Below are 18,175 nucleotides of genomic sequence, written 5' to 3'. Positions count from 1 at the left end.
GTCCCTTTCTGAGGGTACAGGATTTTTAGCCATAGAAGCCTTAGCCCCTTTGGGACCCTGGGATATTGGCTCTGGATCAGCAACAGGGCTTTTGTACAGGAATTTGTGAGAGTCAGGCACTCTATAGTATCTATCTGGTTTTGGCTGGAGCAGGAGGCAGAGAATCTGGATTTAGACTAGATTCTAAGAAAACATCATCCACAATGTCCAAAACTGGGGGGATAGCAAGTGGTCTGTGCTGGGGGAGTAAAAAACTCTCGGAGCCTTTTCTTTGAATCGGAGTAGTCCTGAACTTCCCAGTGGAAATGTTTCCTCATGGTATGTAATGTTTCCCCAAAGGAATAATCTTCAAGGGGAGAAGCTGAGAGAATGGAGTCTTCAGCATCAGAATCTTCATAAGGGAGAAAGGAGTAATCCTGTTTCTCAGAGGAGCCTGAGGAAACAGACACTTGATCAGAGGAGGCATAATCCTCCTCTTGTCTAGGCCTTTTGTCGGGGGGGGGGGGGGTTGGGAACCCCTGATCAAAGAAATCAAATCTTCAGCCATTTTAATTATCTGTTTCTTAGGCATAGGGCCTTGACCTGGAGACTGAAGTGTAGGATTTTGGGGTTTTAGAGGAGTCTTAAGCTTAGCATAAGATTTTATGGTGAGAGTAGCCGGTCTAAAGACACCTTCAGAAACCGAAGGTGTTTCTACAGCACCGGCTTCCCCCACTGCAATGTCGTCGGTAGGGCCTAAAGAGAATGACTGCGTCGGCCTAGAACTCTCTGCTGGGGGATCCGAAGTGGTCTGGGGATCCAATTCAGCGGTAGCCAAGGGCTGCATAGGCGCCTCACTGAAAACCGGAGAACCAGCGTCTGGCCCAGCCGAGGCCTCTGAGTCTGGCTTGGATCTAGGCTGCCTGTCTATCTTTGCATTTTTTTTATGCACACCGGTAGTCGGTTGCTCCGACGGCATAGTGTAATTAAATTTTCTACCTAAGTAATGTCGTGCGAAATCAAAGAGTCGCTTTATAGTTCGTTTATTGAGCCTAGCACAAAACCGACAACCAGCAATGTCGTGGTCTGGGCCTAGGCAAGGTATACAAAAAGAATGAAAGTCCCTATGAGGTATTTGCTTCCCACAAGAAATGCAATTGTTAACTTTTTCTGACATCGGACTGAGGCAAGAAAAGGTTCCCCAACGGGGTACTTCGTTTTGAAGACTTCGGACTGAAACTATTCGAAAATCTCAGGTGTCGGCCGACCGGCACGTGCGAACTGCTTCTGCTTCGGGCACCGCACGGCAAGAAAGACTGAAGAAAATGGCGTTGGATGCCTCTGATATACCCCTGGCGCTCTGACGTCAGGGAAGAAGTGACAGCAACCGACGCCGGACCAAGACTTTGGAATTCGGGCAGACTGCGGGACCGCCTGACAGGATAACCCTAGTGTGATGACTGCAGCAGGGTAACACGATGAACATCTCTCCAATTTAAACGAGTTCTAAGGGAAAACTATAAATACACTAAACTACAACAAAACTAGTTGGCGACTATATTTTAAATAAACAGTCAAAAAAAACCCTAATCTGACAGAAAAAAATAGTTCAATAAAACTTATACAAGCCTGAGCCAGTAACAACGAACCTCGCAGCTGAAACGGCAAACGAGATCTGGGTAGCTAGTGCTAGGCATCATGGGATAAGGGGTAGCCTCGAGCCAGTAAACAGCTCTCGAGCTATAGAAGACGGCCAAGTCGGAGTAGAGGATCGGCTCTGATCCCAACAAGCAAAAAATGAAGGCAAGATAGACAACTTAACAGTCATGGTTTCCAGACTGTGAGAATGTTGACTCCATAAACTTTTTAGGTACCACTGAAGTTTCCTCATATGCCAGTCTTGCATATGGAATCAGTAGGATGCAGGATGCCATGAAGCCCAAAGCCTGCAGAATTTGTCTTGCAGATAACTGGGTTTTTGTTGCCATCAGTTTGAAGTAAGTAGTCAGTGGCCTTTGCTTGTCTGACGTGAGGTAAGCCATCTGGGCAGTTGTATTCAAGCTTGCACCTGGGAATGTTACCTTTTGAGAGGGTACCAGTTGTGATTTCTTTTCGTTTATTTTGTACCCTTGGAATGTTAGAAGCCTTTTCACAAATGCCAGGTGTTGAAGAATGTCCTTGCTCTCTGCTTGAATGAGACAGTCGTCCAATTAAGGGTATATACTTGTATACGTTTTTGCCTGCAAAATGCAATTACTGGTGCCAGACACTTTGTGAAGACCCTGGGCGAAGTAGATAAGCCAAAAGACAGTGCAGAGAATTGGTAATGCATTAAGCCAGCCTTGAATCTGAGTTATCTTCTGCACGATTGTCTTATTGGGACATGCAGGTATATCTCTTTTAGGACTAATGTCACCAGCCAAGCATTCGTGCCCAGCATCGGCAGAAGCTGCTGCAAAGTCAGCATTTTGAATTTTAGGTATGTATTCAAAATTGATAAATCCAGTATTGGCTGCCAGGCCTTGTCCTTTCTAGGTACCAAGAACAGTAGAGTAAAAACCTTGTTCTTTTTTCCGGTACTGGTTTGACTGGCCCCCATATCCATGAAAGACGTCACCTGTTTCTGTGCCTCTGCCCATTGATTTTTGGGCAGATCTGGCCAACCGTTTGCCATTGGCAGAGTGTGGAAATGGAATCTGTATCCCTGTGATACTATGTTTAGTACCCACTTGTCCTGGGTTAACTGCCAGTTTTGAGCAAAAAGTGTTAATTTTCCCCCTAAGGGTGCTGCCAAAAGATAAGTGCTTGGTGTAGGCAGAGGGAAGTCATTGGGACTGTTTTCTGTAGGTTTGCGCTTCATCTCCTCCTGATTTGGAGGTAGATGCGCCCCATTGCTTTGACCTGTATGAATCTTGCGCCTGGTATCTGGAACCCTTTCGGAGTCTGGATTTGCCCCTTTGAGCTGTCTGACACAGGAAAGGACCAATTTTTTGTAGGCCAGTGTCTACTGAATCTTGGTGACTGCACTTGTAAGAAGTCTAACAGTTTGCATAGTCTTCCATTTTCTTTAAAACTTCTCCTGCCTTAATACCAAACAGGGCATCATGCTGTGAAGGTGCATCTAGCAATTTAGCTTTAACATGATCAGGCAAATGTTGTTCCTTTAGCCAGGCATGCCTCCTAATCACAGATCCAGTGACTGCGGCCCTGCAGGAGGCCACTAAAGACTCAAAACCACATTGCAAAGTATGCTTTCCAACCTGTTCAGCTGCATGCAATAATTCCTGCAATTCTTTATTTTCTGCACATTCAGAAATCAACAATTTTGTTTCAGCAATCCCATAATATGTTAATACGGAAGCATATGAAATGGACAGTTTAAGGCTCTGATTGCCAAGGTTGCAGATGTATAAACCTTTTTTCCCCATCTGTCCAGTGCCCTTGAATCTCTGTCAGAGGGGGTAGGAATTTTTGCTGTTGAGGTCTTAACACCCTTTGGACCCTGTGAAATAGTTTCAGAATCAGCAGCAGGGTTTCTAAAAAAAATTATGCGAGTCAGGGACCCTGTAATATCGGTCAGGCTTACTGGGAGCCGGAGGTAAGGAGTCAGAGGTCAAGTTGGACTCTGAAAACACATCATCCACAAAGTCTAAAACAGGGGGAATGGCCAAAGGCCTGCGCTGAGGGAGAAGGAAATCCCTGAGCCTCTTTTTTGATTCTGAGAAGTCTTGACTCTCCCAGTGAAAATGCTCCCTCAAAGTACGCAAGGTTTCCCCAAATGAATAATCCTCAGAAGAAGCAGATGGTATAGACTCCTCTGCATCAGAATCCTCATAGGAAGGTATAGATAATTCCTGATCAGAAGAGGAATCAGAAGAAATAGAAACCTGATCTGAAGATTCATAATCAGTGTCTTGCCTAGGCCTCTTATCTGGAGGGGGATGGGTACCCCTGATCAAGGTAATAAGGTCTTCAGCCATTTTGATCATCTGCTTTTTAGGCATAGAGGCCTGTGCATGTGGCTTATGCGTTGTTTTTTTTTAGTTTTCGAAGTTGCTTTTGCAGCTGTCGGTTTGATATACAAATGTTGAGGCCTGAATACACCCTCAGAAGCCGGTGCCTGCTCAGCGGCTCCGAACCCATCCGAGGGAGATACATCCGTCGGTCCAATACCTTGAGTATCTTGCGGCATGCCGGACTCCACATGGGTGCTGGTAGAGGCCTGCGACTCGAAGGTAGTGGGTATCAGGGGCTACGAAAGCACCTCAATGAGTACCGACGACTGGCTTAGGAGAAGCTTCATCGGTTTTGGATCTCGACTGCCTTTCTCTGTCTTTGCGTTTTTAATGTACTCCAGTAGTCTGATTGCTATCCGACGACATTTCTTGGTAGTTAAATCTATTTCCAAACTACTTTGAGGCAAAAATATTCCGACGCTTAATAGTGCGTTGGTTAAATCTAGCACAAAACAGACAGCCAGGCACGTTGTGATCAGGGCCTAAGCAAGGAATACAGTATAAATGGAAATCCTTATGATTTATTTGCTTCCCACAAGTAATTCAATTATTAACTTTTTCTGATATCGGTATGGAGCAAGAAAAGTTTCCCCAATGGGGTACTCCGCTTTAGTGAAGACTTCGGTTCTGAAATTCAAACTCGAATATTTCAGTAGTCTGCTGACCGGCACTTGCGAAATGCTTCTGCTTCGGGCACCGTGCAGCAAGAAAGACTAAAGAAAATGGCGTCGGCTGCATGCTTTATACCCTTGACGACCTGACGTCATGGAAGAGGAGACAGCAACTGACGCAGGACCCAAGACTTTGGAATTCAGGCCAACTGAGGACAACCTGCCAGCAGATTACCCAAATGTAATGACTGCAACAGTGAAACACGAAGAACATCTGCAAGAGGACTCTGAGCTGCCAAAGCAACCAGAACTGTAGATGGCGCTGTAGAAAAAAATCAGTGCTGACAGAACAGTCACAGTCTTGATGATGGATTGGCTGACTGAGACGTGGTCCCCAGGGTAGGTTCCGGAACCACAGTAAGCTCTACCAGTGGAACCAAAGAAACTGGCACTGGGATAGGCGTCGGCATCAAGGGCTCCAAGACCTGCAGGGAGTTTGAAGAATGAAGATAGATTGGTGAGTGTGGAGAAAAACCCTCTGCTCCAGGTGGGAGGGAGGTCCTAAATGGAGTTGGGATGCCTCTGGCTGCCAGGAGCTGATCCAAAAGTCTCAGCACATCGAGTTCCGAAAGGCTCCTGGTGGAAAGGGTCGACATCACAGATGGAAGCCAGTCAATGAATGGACTTAGCTGTTGTCCAACAAAGGGATCAACTGATTGAGAATATCGGGCCCTGGCCAGTGTCTCAACCTTCAGCACTGTGGTCAGAAGACCCGAACGTTGTGATGATTGGGGAGGGGGGGTGACCAGTTTTAAGGAACAGGCTACTGTTGCAGACGAGAGGGTTTGTGGTACTGTGGAAGGGGTCAGTACCATGGGAATATCAGTGGTTGTCAGTTGCGTAGTCAAGGACGCCACCGTGGATGGAGATTTAGACTCTGGTGCTGAGGTAGGTGTTGAAGTCATTTTGGCACATTTCGGTTCCATATGAGCCTGGGCCTTCGCAGTTTTTGATTTCTGGAAATGAGGCAATGGCACTGAATGGCTCCTCTTCTTAGTCTCTTTTTTAGGAGGAGCTGATACCTCCGCCTCAGATAAAGCCTCCGAGAAAGGGGTTTTCAAGAGACCCTTTAAAATTAATTTGTTCTTGCACTCAGCTAAGGTGTGGCCACTAAATCCCTTACAGAGCTTGCATGGAGGTAGAACCTTCAAATGTGGTACTCCTAGCCAAATAGACACAGGAGAGATGCCCACCAGAGTTTGGCAACTTCCTGCCACATTTATCACACTGTTTAAAATCTGTAGTGCCTTTGTCAGCCATTATGAAAAATCCAACAATCAAACAGTAATTAAACAGCAATTAAACAAGGTATACACACAGGTGCACATAGAAAGTTTTTTTTTTTTTTTTTTTTTTTTTTTTTTAATTTACCAAAAAAGTTAAGTAGAAAATGTACCCAAAGGGGAAAGAGAAAACCAACGATGGTATTTAAATTACCAAAGGGGAAGGGCCTGTACCAATGATGGCATGACGAAATACCAAAAATGCAAAAAGGGAAAAATTCACTTGCACAGAAAGGGAACTATCACTAACTATAAACAAGTAAGATATAGGAAGATTATAAAAGATAAGGGAAATTTGCAAAATTTAAAAGAAAAAATAAATTAGCTTGAGAGCTGGCCTGACTAGTCTTGAAACTCTACGTGGCAAACAAGATCCGGGGAGATGAGAGGGGCACTATGAGTAACCTTAGCTGAAGAGTTATTGACTGGTGCGAGATTGTTATAATCGGCAGAGTTGCTTCTGAGGATGGAACTGAAACCCATCTGTCATGAATGAATGAAGACCAACATTAGATATTAATTTCACATAATTGTATAACATTTTCAAATACAAGTTTAACTAACAAGAAATTTATTTTGAATAAAACTGTCAAAAACTGGCAGACTAAGTACATCATAAAGCCATCTTCTGTGAATGAATCAAGCTGAACTACCACACACAGATTACAGATGCACTCATAGGTGACGCCTCAAGCACAGCCTGTTGTACTGGACCTCTATTAAAATGTAAACAGCCACTGTTGATCATCACATACCTAGACTTGCTCACCCGTAGTGCTCTTTCCTACACAAATCAGCACACATCCCTATACAGGGGCTGCATACAGTCAGTTTTACTGTTGCTTGTGCCAAACGAAACAGCAAATTGTGAAAATGTACATCAGCCATATGCAAACAGAAACATGGTTAAAACAAAAATCACCTGGATTTTTTCCTTCATTTCGCGGCGAACGAGCGACAGGTTTGGGGTATTTTGTCTCAGCCAGGGCACGAGCAGCTGCTGCATGTTGAGCTTTTTTAATACTTGTCCCCTCGGCTTCCCAATGTTGGTCTCCGAGAGTCAGCTGCACTGTAAATACCTGGGAAAAAGACACACTGGACTTAAGCAACAAGTAGCAAAAGGAAGCAAGTGAAATCAAACAAAGGGGCACTTTTTTTCATTGATCACTGCTAGTGAAGTCAACACCATAAAGTACATTTAAATGAACAGTAACATATAGGGTTCCTCAATGATACTTAAAAAGCACAAAAAGACAATGGCATCAATATTTTTACAAAAACTGTTTAGTCAGCTTGCCAGCTACAGTTCTACTTAAACCCTACCAGTCTTACAGCCACACAATGGACAGCCTTCATTGCCTCCCTCTCCAATCAAGATACTAATGCACTAAAACAAAAATGCAAATATTGATTATTTTTATCAGGATGGGTGGAGTTGAGGGTTTTGGGTCAACTCATCTTGACTACAGATTACATTAACTTTCAGGTTGTACCAACTTACAGAAAGAAAATACTGCAACTTGTATATCAAGATAGCTACCTACATACACAGCTGCACACTACAGTCAGCCATGCAATTTACACTGCAAGTTTCACTTATTTCCATTTAAGAGGTCTACACATTGTGTTGTGCATGCATGAATATTTTTGAATACAGGTGTTATACTGTGTATGTCACATCTCTCCACAGTAAAGCTGCATCAATATAACTCTTCGGACAGAATACTAGGGTGTCAATTCCTGCATCACAAATACGTTCCTGGCTCTCCACACATTTATTTACTCAGAAAGTCAATCAGGTAGTTCAACAATGAAAAGATGTCCAGTTTAATGAACTGCTGTTACTTTTCACATGAATACCTCAGCATATGAAATACTGTCAACAACTGTATTATGTCAACCACTTGTACTGACTAGGTCAACTATTTAGATGTGAGCCTGCTGACTAGATAGCAATCTCAACCAAACATATCCAAGTGCAAAATGCAAAGCATTCAAAGACTCTGAATGAATCTGGAAGTAACCAAGTTATGAGTAAACAAAAATGCTTCATAATCTCAACTGTGAAAATTCTATGTGCAATTAAAAAGCCAAAAGACAAAGCAACAAACTGAAAATGAGTTCCACAGCCTGAACCTCAAATCTTCCTCGAAGGCTCTAAGACTGTACACAAAGGAATTTTTGCAAGTTGAGTCATTACAAAATAATCTTGCTGCAGGACAGACAAAAGGGTCTTGCAGGGACAACATATTTAAAAAAAAATAGACAAATTTGTTTAGAAATGTCATCTCCAGGATAGACAGCCATTGTACATTCACCACTTGCTTCTGGAACCACCTAAAATCCCCCATAAAACCATGCTCAGTCTTCTATTTAGATAGCTGGTTCTTTTAACAGAACATCCAGAATATTTTGCTAACATAGCACTGCCTGGCCCAACTGTTGTTTTAGTGTAGAACTCGAGTCGCACTGGACTGGACTACTGCAAACCTCAACAGAACAGACACGCCTGACACTACCATTCTCATTTAGTGGTCTTAGCTGCCCCACTGTATTCTGAAAATTTTAAATCTGCCACCTACATCTGCTCTGCATGGGGACAGAAGCACAATTCGAAAAAGCTTTTTATATTTTTGAGTTGTTGGTCAATAAGTATACATCATCTCTAATGAGAATATCTGGGATCATACCATAGATAATTTGAGGCAGCCTGTACATGGGATAAAAACATTTAGGAGCTGCCCCTTTTCTTAAGAGGTACAGAAGGAAGTTCTAGAGTACATCTATTTTCCATTCACAGATCCAAGATGTGCTTGAATATGGACAAGCTTTGTTTTATGTGGATGGGACATCTGTTCCAAAGTGGCAGTATCCTCTGAGAAATATACCTTTCCCTCCATATTCTGTCCATGTTGCTGAAGAGGTTTAGATTCCTACATAGAGTATTGCTAATGCCATCTGACTTACTGATATGCAGTCAACCCACACTAGGTTGGAGGATTCTTGTATCCCAGACACAGTTCACCACATAGTCTACAGGACACAGAGTATAGTGACAGGGCTTTGGGTCCTGTCCATGTAGGACATATTAAGACCTTGAATTATTTTAATACGTTATCTCTGTGGGTGTCCCAGTCGTTGCATGTATACAGACAGATGTATACCAAAAGGGACATTATACTCAATGAGAACACTGGCAGCAGAGGAAGGGGGGAAAACGACATCTTTAGATCTAGACTTTATCCCTATATTTATGAGCTGTGCAACACAGAACTTTCTTACATCAGTGGGCACATGTTAGTCAAAAGTTAGATCACTGCTCATAAAAATTCCCAACTCTCAATCAACTGGGCCAACTCTTAAGGGCATACTGTCAATGTGGTAGTTCTCTTGGGTAGATGATTTCCACCAAATATAAAAAAAAAAATGCATTTTTTGGCATTTAGTTTCAATCCATTATTTTGGCACCAATTATTTACTTGGGACAAACCTTCCGGCAGGATGGCAAAATCATTTGGGGATTCAATAACTGTTCAGAGCTTGTAGTCATCTGCAATATTAATCAGCCACAGCTCTTAATTTTCTGAAGTAAAAGCCAGTAGTAAATGTCAAAAGTCATAGGTCCCAGCACAGAAGACTTGGGGACTACACTGGTGACTGGTCTTTTTGTGGAAATAACTTCCACAATTTTAAATTTCCTACTTCCTATCTGTAAGCCATTTGGCAATCTAGTGGGTGACATAGGGGGTTATTACAAGTTTACTTAACTTTTCTACTTTGCCTCATTGGGGAATTGTGCCAAAAGCTTTGGTCAAGTTGATGTATGCAGTGTGTACTACTTCGCCTTCACCCATTGCTCTGGTAACCCATTCAAAAAGGTCTATCAGGTTGAGTAAGCATGACCTGCCCTAGAAAAGACCCGGCAGTTCCCCATGTCATTACTGACTACTCCCATAAGTCTTTCCGTGGCTTTGCACATAAGGCAGGTCAGACTTATGGATCTGTGGAAGGTTCTTCTTATGCAGGGGAATGACTGTAGCTGCTCTCCATTCACTTGGTTACAAAACTCAAATGGAAGCCAAGACTGAACAGTGTTGTTATACGTGTGGTTACATCATGCTTCATGCTATTTAAGATGAATGACTATTTAAGAAATAAAGAGTCCAACCTGTGTCTACACAGATTAAGTCCCAGCATAGAAATCAGCCAGCTTCCTAAACTACTTTACTCTGTCAATGTAGAACCCGAACTGCCAGTGCACATCCAATGCATGTAGAATCTGGCTCTCCCTTATTTTCTTGCTCTGGGAATAAAACTAGGAGACTGATGGCTTGACTCAAGGTAATTGTCAAAGAACTTTAGGCGTGAATGAAGGATTAGTGTGTAATGAGACACCATCCCTGTGGAAAACCAGATAGGGGGTTTACCCATCATGGGAGCTTACAAGTCTAAATACTCACCTTACATAGGTTAGTGCAACACGTAAAACAAGTTTTCCAAGAAATAAACAAGTCAGCCTGAGAAGCTGGGTTCAAAGGGAGTCAGCGTTCCTAGAACTCAACTGAGATCCCAAGGGAAAATAATTTGCTTGCAAGGGGGTCTCATGTGCAACACTCATTTCAAAAACTGTTTTACGACAAAAAGGAGAGAGGGGGGGGGGCCATAAGCAGACAAGATGAGATAACTGTAATATGCACCTTGATGGAAATGTATGAGAAGCCATCTTTAATTAGCTCACACAAATATTTGAGAGCCAGCGCTGCAACTTAATCTTCCAGACAACTGTGACTGGCAAGGCACCAAGTAGAAAATCTCTATTTGCCAAGGTAAAACTTTCTAATAAATCTTTTGCCTCCTTTCATAACAGCTGAATTTTGTGAAAATGTGCCTAAAACATACTAAAATTAAATCATCCACTAAGTCAGTTGCAGTTAACTGATGTTGACAGTTTTGTTTGAGTAGATCTAGTCCGAAGAAGCTTTGCGTTAATTGCCCTTAGCCAATTCCACTAAAAGGGAGAACCCACTCTGCCGGAGCCAAAAGGGGTTACCATAAGGATATTTAGAAATTCATTATGAATCTTTAGAACTACCTTCTTAATTACTGGAAATGACAGAAAAGCATACAGGAACATTCTTGACCATGGGAATGGCACAGCATCTGACAGATCTACTCGAGATTTTTCCCACATATGGAAAAAGTCCTGGAAGACCTCTAAAAGGAGCAGCCACTCGTGAGGGTCTGTCTAGGACCTGCTTAGTCTGTCTGCCACTGTATTTTGCTCTGAGCCTGAAGAGTCAGAAATACTACAGAACCAGTTCCCAGGCCATTATTACTAACATGCAAAGATGGTAGAACCCTGTACTCCCTTGCCTGCTCAAGTACCACATCACAATAATGTTGTCTGCGACCACTAAAAGAGCTTTAAGTTATGATTCGCTGCCAACACAGCCTTTAAGATGATCTCCTTTGACATGTCCTGAGGACCCCAAAATCATGTACTTCAACTCCAATGGACAATGCTCCCCATTCAACATCTGAAGAGTTTGGATAAACTGGACTGGGGTTCTGAAAACAGAAAGGCAGTCCTGGATTCAGAGACAGTTGATCGCTCCATCACTGCAGTTGCAGCTTCACAAATTCCAGTACCAGTGACTGGAAATCCAAGGGAAGTGCTGCTTCCAATAATTTTTCAAGTACCACTGATTATTTTTTGTGGGTACTCCGGCTAATGGTATCATGAGAATTGGTGATACCATAAGGCCCATAACTTTGAGGAACTCGCTTGCTGAGTGAGGCCATGTCTAAAAAACAGAAATCCAAAAAAAATGCCCTGGTAAGTCAGAACTTCATCTTCTGTCCTTTTTACTGTTTCTCTCACCGATGACCCAGTGTGTGAAGGACTTTTGAAAGTTTAATCTGAAGTTTAGGTGGGAAAGGAGGAATACAGAATCTGCACATATCAGCATGTCGTCTAAATAAGTAAAAATGTAGATGCCTGTGGTTCTGCAAAAGGCAACTACTAAGGCCAGAAACTTTGTAAACACTATAGGTGCAGTAGACAGCCCAAAGGGAAAGACAGAAAAAAATGACAATGCAAGTCAGAGTAAATGTCAAAACTTTCCTGAAACTGGGTGCAACAGGAATATGATAAAACAATCTGAAAAGGGACTATACCCTAGTAACATAGAACAGCCTCACATCCTCCCTAGTACCACTCTGACACTGCCACTCACAAACATGCCTCGAATGGACTACCCTTGACTCTTCCCCATCCTCTACCTTCTTAGCTCTTCTGAACACCTCCTTAGAATACCCCCTACAAGTAAGTCTACGCTCTATCTCCAACAAATACTGATCTCATAGTTTTGTATCAGAGGTATTCAGAAATACACACTGAAATTCCCCAAAAGGTAAAGATTCAATAAGATGGGGAGGATGCATACTTGAGGCATGTAAGACACTAACAGCTGTGGGCTTTCGATGAGGTCTATACTGGACCCTCTGATTATCATCCACGAAAAAACAAATATCCAAAAAATTAATGGCCTCTGGTTCCACTTGATAGCTAAAACTCATACCATGGTGGTTTGCATTCAGGCATTCAAAAAATTCCACAAACTCATCAATGGCACCCTTGCAAATAAACAGGTCATCAATGAACCTCTTAAAAATAACCACTTTATTCCAGAAATACTGAGTCACATAAATAAACTCTCTCTCAAAGTCACCCATATACAATATAGCATACGAAGAGAGCAAAGGACGCACCCATTGCCGCACCCCACTTTTGCAAATATGCTTTGCCATCAAAGGTGAAATAATTGTGACAGAGACCGAACTCAAGTAATTCCAAAACATAAGGGGTTCACAGTTCTTCACCAAAGGTTTTGAAAACAGCTTCTAAACCCTCATTGTAAACTAATGTTGCTGTAAAGGAATGATGCGTCCATAGTGACCCAAAAATAGTCACTTTGCCATTTCAACCCTTTAACACATTTACACATCTCTTGACCATTCTTAATATGAGCTTGACCATTCTTAATACGAGCTGGAACATTCAAAAGATAATGTTTTAACACAGAATCCAGAAACAAAAACCTACATTTTGCATATAAGAACAGATGCAGGAAAGAACAGGTCTCCCAGGGGGATTCCACCTGTCCTTGTGAATTTTTGGGATGGCAAAAAAACTGACTCTCTGGGTGTCACAAAATATAACTTAATATCCAAAGCAGTTAAAAAAAAAACAACCTTCCTCCTTTCTCAAACAATTCCAAAAGCTCTTTGTTAAAATGAATCAATGGGTTAAATGACAAACATTCATAGTCCTCCTTTTGATCTAACAAACCTAGAGCCATTTTCTTATATTGATTATTACTCATTACCACCCAATTACCTAACTTATCAGCCTACTTAAATACAAAGTAATTTGCTTGCCCCCTAAGAGCCTTCAGGGAAAGCCATTCGCCCTTCAAACTGAATAACCTACATTTAAATTTCTTACATTTTTTCTCAAGGTTGTAAAACAACATCTCAAATATGCAAATAAATGGACATTTTGGGAGGAAAAAATACACTTGAAGAGCAAGGAACAATTTATCCCTTGAAGGCGAAAAGCAGAGGTATCAGGAGAATTAAGTGGTACATTGGCTTCTGTGATTGTTTATTCTTTAGAAAACCTTTTCCACTGGTTAACACAGGATTATCTAGTAAGAGGATTTCCTGCCTCCTTTAGTATGTGCTGCACATCCTCATGGAAAAGGTGCCTAAAAGTATGAGAAGTGAATCAGTCAAGCAGTCAGTTGAAGTTGTTTGAGAGTGGATTGTATCAAACTCCCTTCTCTTGGGCAAGTAGATCCAATCTACGAGGAAGCTCGACATAAATTATGCCTGGTCAATTCTATAAGAAAGGTGAACCAATACTGTTGGGGCCAGAAGGGAGTTAACCACAATAATTTATTTTGGAAAGCCCTTTTGAATTGTCAAAAATGGCATTGGATATTACCGGAAAGGGTGGAAATGCATACAGGAACATTTTCAACCACAGGAATGAAAATGCATCTGTTTTCAAGTCCAGCCTGTAAAGACCCTTGCTGCAGAATTTAGTTTTCTGGTTTGAAAGAAGGCCAACAGATTTATTTGAGGTGTTTCCCACAACTGCATCCATTCCTAGAAGGCCCGCTCATTCAATTTCCATTTGTGAAGGTCTATATCCTGGTCCTGCTCAGCTTGTCTACCACTACTGCAGAAAGCAGTCTCTCAAAAGAATCCCTCAAAAAGAAGGGAAAAGTCTCCCACTGCCATCTGTAACCATGACAGATTACTTTCAGAACCCACCTGTCTGAAATTGTTTCCAAGGATTCAGAGAAAATGAAATTCACACTTTCTAAAAAGATTAATGGCTGTCCTTAGTCTTAACCAAACAATATCTCAGCTGTCTATGCAAAGCCAAAGTATGAAGAACCTTCTCATTAGCAGACTGTGAAGGAAAAAAGGAGGGCAAATTAACAGAATGACTACTACACCTCACTAACCAGCTAGGGCAAAAAAGGATTAGTATGAAGAGACACCCTGTCCCTATGAAAAACTAAGAAAGGAGGAACAGCCATGAGACTCAACTTCAGAAACTCATAGCTGAAGGGCCAAAGGAACAGTCTTCCAAGTAGTGTGTTGCCAGCAGGCTGAAGCTGCAGGCTTGAAATGAGTCTGAGTCAATGTTTCAAGCACAAAACTGAGGTCTCAAGAAGGTGGAACAGGATTCCTGGGAGGCCTGATTTGAAGGACGCCTTTAAGAAATTATTTGACCTCAAAACGAGAGACAAGCAGTCAATGGCAGGCAAGTATAAATAGCCAAGATGTGAGCTTTAACTGAATATGCTACCCCAACATGGGGTAATTCACACAAATAAGAGAACCAGAGGGATCCCCACAGAAATTGGATTATGGTTACAAGAAAGGCACAAGACAGAAAATCTCTCATACAAGTATGATTTCCTGGCCTCCTGCAGAACCCCAAGCACGTTCTCAATGAAAAAGGTGGCTAAAAGGGATCAAAAAACAATCACTCTGAGTCATTTGAAAAGTGGACAGAAGGGGATGGATCAGGGGATCCCGTTGTCATGTGTAAGAAGGGTCCACCCCTGGGAGGTTAACTTGTTGTAATTATCCCTGGCTAAATGAAGAAAGGGAACCAATGCTGCCTAGGCCAAAAGGGAGTCACCAGCAAGACTTTAGGGAATCTTGCTTTATGTTGAGCAGGACCCTCTGAACTACAGAAGGAAAGGCATCAAGAAACATACCCTTCCAAAGGAAAAGATCCACCTTCCAAGCCAGTGTTATCCACTTTCCAAGCCAGAAGACTTGGGACTCTGGTGCAAAAAAAAAAAAAAAAAAAGGAACTTGTCTGCTCAAAGGAGAGGCGAAAACATCTACATGTGGAGCACCTCACCGATGGACAATGTGCAGAAATGCATCCAATCGAGAGTCTGTCTTACTGGACCTACTCAGAGAAGCTGCCACTATATTTTGCTCTGAAGGAATGTACACAGCCTGGAGTCCCCCCATACTGGACAGCTAGATCCCAGACCTGAACAGCCAGTCTAAGATGGTAGGACCATGTCCCCCACCCCCTTGCTTGTTGATATACCACATCACTGCAGTCTTGTTTGTGAAGATTCTGAGGCCCTGGAAGAAAGAGGGAATGGAAAGTCTGAAGAGCTAAAAGGAGAGCTCTCATCTCCTTTATGCTGATGTGATCTGACCTCTGATAGAGAGACCCTGGACCTTGATGGAACCAAAGGAAGCTCCATACCCCCTGCCCAAGGCATCCTAATAAAGTTCCTGAAAGGTCCGGGGGTTGAAAGTGAAGTCCCAGGTTGACAGAAAGGATATGAATCCACTACCGACTCTCAAGTCTGAGGCATAGGAGGAGAAGAAACAAAAAAATCCAGTGAATGATGGTGCTGAAATCGCACTGACTTTAGGAACCACTGTAGCTTTCTCATATGGAGTCTGGCCAGAGGCAGCATAGGAATAGTGGAAGCCATGAATTCTAGAACCCTGAGAAAATCCCTGTCCATGACTGAAGGAGAAAAAGGAAAAAGGTGAACAGAGAGCCTTGGGTGGAGGCAGGCATGTCAGCATGGGAATGGTCTGGTTCCTTGTAACTGAGAAACATATGTTCTTGAGAAGGAATCATGACTGACTTCTGAAAGTTTACGGTAAACCCCAGGCATTTTAAGAGACCAACCATAACCTGGAGATGCTGCAGCAAGACCACAGGGGAAGAAGCCCAATGAGAAAGTCATCCAGATAAGTAAAGATCTGAACTACTTTCATCCTGCAAAAAGCAATGACTAGAGAGGCATTTAATGAATACCCCTGGGGCACTAGAGAGGCCGAAGGGCAAAGCAGAGAATGAAAATGCAGGGAAGAAACAGAGAAACTTAAAAACTTTCGGAAAAGGGGATAAACTGGGATGTGAAGATAAGCATCCTTGAGGTCCAGAGACACCAACAAAGCCCAAGGAAGAAAAGGGAACAGGGAGTGAAGGGACAACATTCTAAAAGAAGGCACATTCTAAAGGTGCTGAGCTGAGAAAGATCCAGAACGGGTCTCTAGGTACCTTCCTTCCTGGGGTCCGAAAACATCCTGGGGAAAACAGAGCCCAAGAGTCTTGAGTGATCCTTAACTAAGAGGGAAAGACAAAGGGATAAGGGCACAAGACTCATGAAAAGGGGAAGAAAACAACTTATTGATAAAACCTGGTTTGTCTTGAAAACAAAGTCCCTGAGAAGGAGACTGAGTAGACATGGAGATACACACCTATTACCCTTCTTAACTTTAAGAAGAGGACGAGGATGTCTGCCTATAAAAGCAGATTTGGAGTCATAATTCCTCTGGAATTTTGGGAAAGTAGACAAAAACAAGCTTCCGATCCTGTAAAGCCTTGCCTTTACCCTGGACAGACTTAAGCTCGGCAGCAGCAGAACCAAAAGTGTTATTATCAAGAGAAGCACCCAGCAATTTAGCCTTAAAATCATCAGTTAAAGGTTGGAGACGAAGACAATAACAGCGTCTCAAACCAAAGCCAAGGATAGCAGCCCTGCAGGAGGCATCAGCTGCATCATAACTAAACTTAATATAGTAGCAAGACACTTCAAAGTTAGAACCCAGTTTGAAAGGACCAATGCCTTCCTTACTGGGATCATGGAAGTCAGAGAAAGCCTTAGATGCTTGAGAAAGAAAGGTTAAATCATACCTAGTCATATGGGTCTGATAATAACCAGAAAAGCCAGAGCGGTGGCAGTATACACCTTTTCGCCCAACTATTCCATAGCTCTACTGTCCTTGTCTGAAGGAAGTAGTTTTGTAGACAGAAGTTTAGTAGGTTTGTCAGATGAGACCGATAACTATAGAAGAATAAGCAGACAGACATTTGAACAACCGACGCAGGACCCAAGACTTTGGAATTCAGGCCGACTGAGGGCAACCTGCCAGCAGGATAACCCGAAATGTAATGACTGCAACGGTGAAACGCGAAGAACATCTTAAAATCATCAGGTTACAAAACCTTGTAAAATCCATCAGGTTTCTTAGGGGCTGGGGGTTGAGAATCAAGGGCCAAAGAGGCTGCTGAAAAGGTATCCAGATTGGCAGCAAAGACTGCAGGTATAGGAGAGATTAGGATATTCCATTTGGAGGAGTTCATAATACTACTTCTGAACATCACAAACCTGAGAACAGTCCCTTTTGAAATATTCCTTCATGCAGGACACAGTGTCGCCAAAGGAGATTTCTTTTACGGGAGTCTGAACTAATAGAGTCTTCCTCCTCAGAAAGTACAGTTTTGTACCTACCATAAATGTAGATGTCCGATAAATATGCAACTGCAGTCCTGACATACGGGTTGTCCTGCCTCAGGCAGCCCTTCGGTCGGCCAGATTCCAAAGTCTGGGTCCGGCGTCGGCCGATGTCGCCTCCTCCCGACGTCAGAGCGGCTGGAGTACAAAGGCATCAGCTGACGCCATCTTCTTCAGTGTTTCTTGCCCCAGATGCCAGGTGCCCTCCAAGGAAGGCTAAATTTTGTGAATGGAGATAAAGAAATAACCATACATGCACAACAGTAATAAACAGATACACCATAATACATATCCCCAGCTGATAGGAAAGGGGAGAAGGGACCCAATAGGGAAAACAGAGGGGTAGGAGGGAGGGAAAACCT

General features: G+C 42.8%; 1 protein-coding gene across 4 annotated transcripts in view; it reads right to left on the bottom strand.

The window, feature by feature from the left end:
• STAU1 (staufen double-stranded RNA binding protein 1) overlaps positions 1 to 18,175 on the bottom strand; it is a 2,205,075-nt gene that overhangs the window by 1,658,653 nt on the left and 528,247 nt on the right. For all 4 annotated transcript variants that reach the window (XM_044089934.1, XM_044089936.1, XM_044089933.1 and 1 more), the window contains exon 4: positions 6,872 to 7,028. In XM_044089934.1, the coding sequence (XP_043945869.1) occupies positions 6,872 to 7,028 (157 nt within the window). The remainder of the gene's footprint in view (positions 1 to 6,871; positions 7,029 to 18,175) is intronic.

The sequence above is a fragment of the Protopterus annectens genome, chromosome 12.part0 (genome assembly GCF_019279795.1).
Source record: "Protopterus annectens isolate FY-2018-M chromosome 12.part0, PAN1.0, whole genome shotgun sequence".
NCBI lineage: Eukaryota > Metazoa > Chordata > Ceratodontiformes > Protopteridae > Protopterus > Protopterus annectens.
This window is presented reverse-complemented; position numbering and strand designations above follow the sequence as displayed.